The 5,111-nt window shown below is 33.3% G+C and overlaps 1 protein-coding gene across 1 annotated transcript; it reads right to left on the bottom strand.

Moving 5' to 3' along the window:
- Positions 1–3,726: 3,726 nt before the first annotated feature.
- LOC143602681 (non-specific lipid-transfer protein-like) lies at positions 3,727–4,890 on the bottom strand. The gene is made up of 2 exons (XM_077079715.1): positions 4,559–4,890; positions 3,727–3,793 (listed from the first exon to the last, which is right to left on the bottom strand). Exons 1-2 carry the CDS (start codon positions 4,888–4,890, stop codon positions 3,727–3,729), a joined length of 399 nt encoding a protein of 132 aa, XP_076935830.1.
- Between the last annotated feature and the right edge of the window lie 221 nt (positions 4,891–5,111).

Below are 5,111 nucleotides of genomic sequence, written 5' to 3'. Positions count from 1 at the left end.
TGTAAGGTGAACTTGATGGGCTAATGGGCCAAGCAACTTGCTGAGTTCGCTTGACATGGGCCACACGAACTTATGTGTGTATATAAGCATAAGCTCGGTTGGTGATTAGGATAGATTTTCTAGCCATTCCAGCCGTCTAGAGTTATGTTATTCTTAGGTTGATTGTATTTGTTACAAGGGATATTGGTTTTTAATACTCCCAATTTTCCCTCATTGGTAGATAACACTCTCAACTTTCGATTTGTCAACCACCACTCCCAACTTTCACCCTATTTTCTTGTACCACTCCCCGTCTAAATGAACACTAACCTCGTTAGTGTTTTGGACTAAAAATGTCATTCAAATTAGTTGAGGGGGTAAAACAGAAATTTTATGGTCTGCCTGTTTTCCGGTGACGATCTGGTCTGGCTTCCCTATTCTTCGACAACTCCCAATACAACGAAAAGACGAGGACGGTGGTAATTGTACAACCTCAACAACCTCCATTTCCGGTGACCTCGTTTTTCCGGCGACCTCGTTTTTTCCGGTGAATTTGAGTTTTCCGGCTATCTCGTCTTTCAGAAAATAGAGATGGTTTAGAGGTATAAAAGGTGATGGAGATTCTGAAGATTGTGCACCGGTGGAGATATGTTGAAGATGGTGCTCGCCGGAAACATGCAACTCGTTTTTCCGGCACGCAGGCGGTCCCGGAAGGTGGCTGGGTGTGACACTGGTGGTGGCGGGGGGGGGGGGGGGGGGGAGGGTGGGGGTTGCGGTTTTGGGGCGGTGGGCGGTGAAATGATGCATATGTTGTTCGCCGGAAACCTGCAACTCATTTTCCGACAAGTAAAGGATTACTTCGAATCGATATGTTATGGGTTCGTGTTGAACCGGAGGTGTAGTGGTGGTTGTAATAGATGAGGATGGAGTGGTGATGCTTGATTTAGGGTTGGTTGGAGGCAAATTTGGTATATGTTAAACAATTAATTTTCTTTTTCACCCCATCAATTAATTTGAATGACATTTTTAGTCCAAAACATTAACGAGGTTAGTGTTCATTTAGACGGGAAGTGGTACAGGAAAATATAGTGAAAGTTGAGAGTGATGGGTGACAAATCGAAAGTTGAAAGTGTTATCTACCAATGAGAGAAAGTTGAGAGTATTAAAAACCAATATTCCTTGTTACAATCAATAGAAGAAATTAAGGAGTTAAAAGTGATCTCATTATTGTTCTATTAGTTAATTACTTGTTAGCTTTAATCAGAGAAATTCCACACCTCTAATAATACGTATCAATCTTGTCAGATCCATACTAGGGACCTACAGTTTCACCAGTAGTATTCTGGTGCTGCAAATAATTTAGCTCGATAACTCAATGTCGATATATAATAATTAACAAAGAATACACAATTTAGAAAAAAACATGACATATATAATTAAAAAATTCCATTTACAATCATTCTCATAGTGCATAACCCCAACTTTATTGATGTCTTATGTCTTTACTCTTTATAATGCTAACCCAACCTGGTCAAAATAATGAACTAAAATCCGAAATCCCATAAATATTTCAAAATGTCTCAAATTCTACCATACTATTACTAAGAATGTCATGAATCAAGCAGTCCCATGTAACTTTTGTGTCGTATAAAAAGAAGCAACATAAGTGCAATACTACTATACTAGTAGTAGTACATACTTCATTGTGATCCTCTTCTTTAGGCCCAGACCATATGGGCCTAAACTAAGTCCAATAAGAAAATCAGTTCGTTGATTGCGCATTTGCACCAACTCACCAACTGTAAAGTCCTCATATATTTTCAATCTTCTGATCATAATACAAGTTTACTTTTGTCACAAATAAATTAAGCTATATCTTTTTGACTTGGTATCTTACTCTGAATCATTGTAGTTGAAACGTAAAATTTTTTGAAAAATAACTGGAAGTTAAGGTTTTTCATTGCTGGTTAATTGAAACGGAAATTACTTGAAGTTAGGGCTATTCGATTTTGTGTCTTGAAACGTAATTTTTTTGTTAAGGAAAATCGTTTAGAAAGGAATTATTTTTCTTCAAGTCAATGTAAGTTGTGTTCTTAAAGACACTAGGGTTTCTTTTATATATGTCATAGATATATAACAAAACACCATGAGCTAATTTCGTCATGTTATAACGTATCGGGATCACAAGCATAATAGATTTACCTCTTTATATAAACATATATAGCTTAAACTGGCACATTTATATTAGTATATGTGTTGAAATTGCCACCTTTAGTTCATGTAACCAAAAGTATTGTGCACTACAGTAGCTACATCATACCCTGATCTAATTTTCATATTCTAGCATGTCACGATTTGAACCAAAATAAAATTTATTTTACGAGAGTGGCTTAATTTAAGAAATTGCTTTTGGCCTCCAAAAATATAGAGTTGGCCTTGATCTTGGGTCTGAGTTTATTCAACCCGCTTATTTATGAATAGGCAAATTCGGGTTATGTTTTTATGCCTAACATATCGAATAAATAGCGTAGCAAAAATGATTTATGTGAAGTGGGTGAATCTAGATTGTGTTATTATCTTTACATGTCAAACGTGTTAAATTTTATAAATATTAAAAAAGGAAAGGGAATTTGCCGAAAGTTGATTAAAACTGTATTGTCATAATCGTGAATAAAATTTCTAGAATCAATTTGTAACTATATTTAACATACTAATTCAAAAACGTTTAAATTTAGCTCGATTCAAGCTTTTTACAAGTGGATCTTGGGTAGCTTTTAAACAGCTTGACACATTTACACACTTGCACATAAAAACTACCATATTTCCTTGAACCCATTTTAGTTTGTATAGTAGTACTGCTCAACTAGATACTTTGGTGAGTGACGGTAAAATTATTCAAACTAGGTTAGCTTAAAATGAGTCGGGTAAAACCAGTTCATACTTTTTTACTCAATAATTTTATATAAACTATTTTATACTTATTTACTTAATGACGCAACGGCACTAAAAATTTTTTGTGCTTAAAAATAAAACGTGCATAATAAAGTAAAAGCAAGAAATTAAAAAACACTTCCAACCCAAAAATTAGAAAATAAAAACAATTATAAATCAACTATAATCTAAAGCATATTATTTATCGACTCAATTTAATTAATAATCCTAACTAATAATGACCAAGGCTTAATATAAAATAACTTAATTTAACTATTTTATTTTCAAATTACTTATTAATAATATTTTATTTTCAAATTACTTATTTATAAAACAATTAACAGCCAACAATTAGCAATAAGAATTCAACAATAGACATTGCAAATATATAGAATGCTTAATAATTACAATCCAACTAGTACTTACAAACTAGTTTTATATATGAAAAACTAACACCAAATTAGGTTAATCAGCCATCCAAAATTTAAACACTACTATATGTTAACACTAAAAATGCATCCAAATAATGGCGACAACAAACTTGATATTCATTTCTCAAGTTTTGCCTTACTTTTCATACCGATTCAATCTTGTATTTGTGTTTTCGTTGTTATAAGAGGTAGCCAATTAACTTCAGAAAGATACAAGGCGAGGGACACAAAAGTACAAAACTCATATTATAAATGAAACCGAACCAGAACACTACATAAAACCACTTAAGACACAAATATTAAAAGAGATGCATAGATATGTTTCTTAACAAGCAAATGCCTACAGAGTATTCCATGTTTATTATTACAATAATATATTATTTTATTATATTTCTCGCATCCTAAAAGTGACATTTGTGTCTTTCGATCTGGTCATTGAACCTCTTTGTATCCTGCAAAACACAAACACATACAAAAAATAATTAATATTAATAGTATATATCCTGATATATCATCCAACCATAGAAAGATTTATGTCACAACTGTAAGAAGGACCATTTATGATGGTCAAGATCGTCTTAAATTGCCCTCGTTAATAATATCTTTAAAAAAAATACTCCCTCCCTCACATAACAAGTGTCATAGTTTGAACAACACAAAATTTAAGAAAGTTTAAATGATTACATGTTTTGTTTAACAAATGACTATAATAACCTTGATATATATAAAAAGACAAAATTTGAAAATTTGAATTATTGCATTGATGTAACGGTAAACTTGGAAATTAGTTAATAAATTTTAAAAGTGGACATTTTCAATGGGACAAACTAAAAAGTAAATGTGAACACTTTCAAAGGAACTGACGGAGTAATAAACAAAAGGTGAATTACCACAAAGTTGTATCAAAAGTAATAATAGTAATGGCAACCAAATTTTTGAGCAACTTATTTTTCTTTCATTTTCTTAAATAACATTCGCAACTGCTTTTACAATCGAATTGCCTTTGATACTGTTATTATTATAAAAATTGTGACCGATTTTTGCGACTAGCTAAAATTTTTTGTTAACTAAAACAACCTATTGTAATGACTTGTTTTTGTCACTTAATCACATTTACCAGATTTTTCTCAGTTGACTATATACTCACAAGAATCAGCTAGAACTTTTACAATATTCTAATTAATATGTATATAAATAATAAGTGAACGTGAACATACTTGGTGCAGTCAGTGCTAGGGCTGATCTTATAAGGAATGTTAACACCACATGATCCGGGAAGGCCAACAGCGTTGGCGGGTTTGATGCCACCATAAGATCCATAAGCACTCTTCAGGCAGGTGCAGGCAGTTTTCTTGTCCGGACTGGTCTGTGCGGCGTTGTTCAAACCCTTAACACCGGCGCAACAACCGGAGGTTGGCTTCCCACCATTCTTCAAGTAGTTTAAGCATGGGATCAAGTAGCCCACCACCTGACCACAGGTAAGAGCATTTGCATATGGTGCTGATATCACCATGCAAGCAACCATAACAGCTAGAACCTTCATCATCATTGTTGCAAACAACTTGGAAAATAAATAAAACTCTAAATTTGTAAATGTTTTAGGGTTTGGTGTGAGAAAATGCATTGAGAGGGTGATGTATTTATAGTCATTAATTTGCATCTGCATTGGGACATTGGGGGGACTAGGGCAGTGTACTCTTTCAATATTTTCTTTTTTTTTTTTAGAAAAATTGGTTTTATATACTCTCAACTATAACTTGTTGGCAAATA

Source organism: Bidens hawaiensis, unplaced genomic scaffold, assembly GCF_021521415.1.
Source record: "Bidens hawaiensis isolate Kalapana, Puna unplaced genomic scaffold, B.hawaiensis_p1.1 tig00059342_1, whole genome shotgun sequence".
Taxonomy (NCBI): Eukaryota; Viridiplantae; Streptophyta; class Magnoliopsida; order Asterales; family Asteraceae; genus Bidens; species Bidens hawaiensis.
Note: the sequence above shows the minus strand (reverse complement) of the source record. Positions and strands in the feature narration are given on the sequence as shown.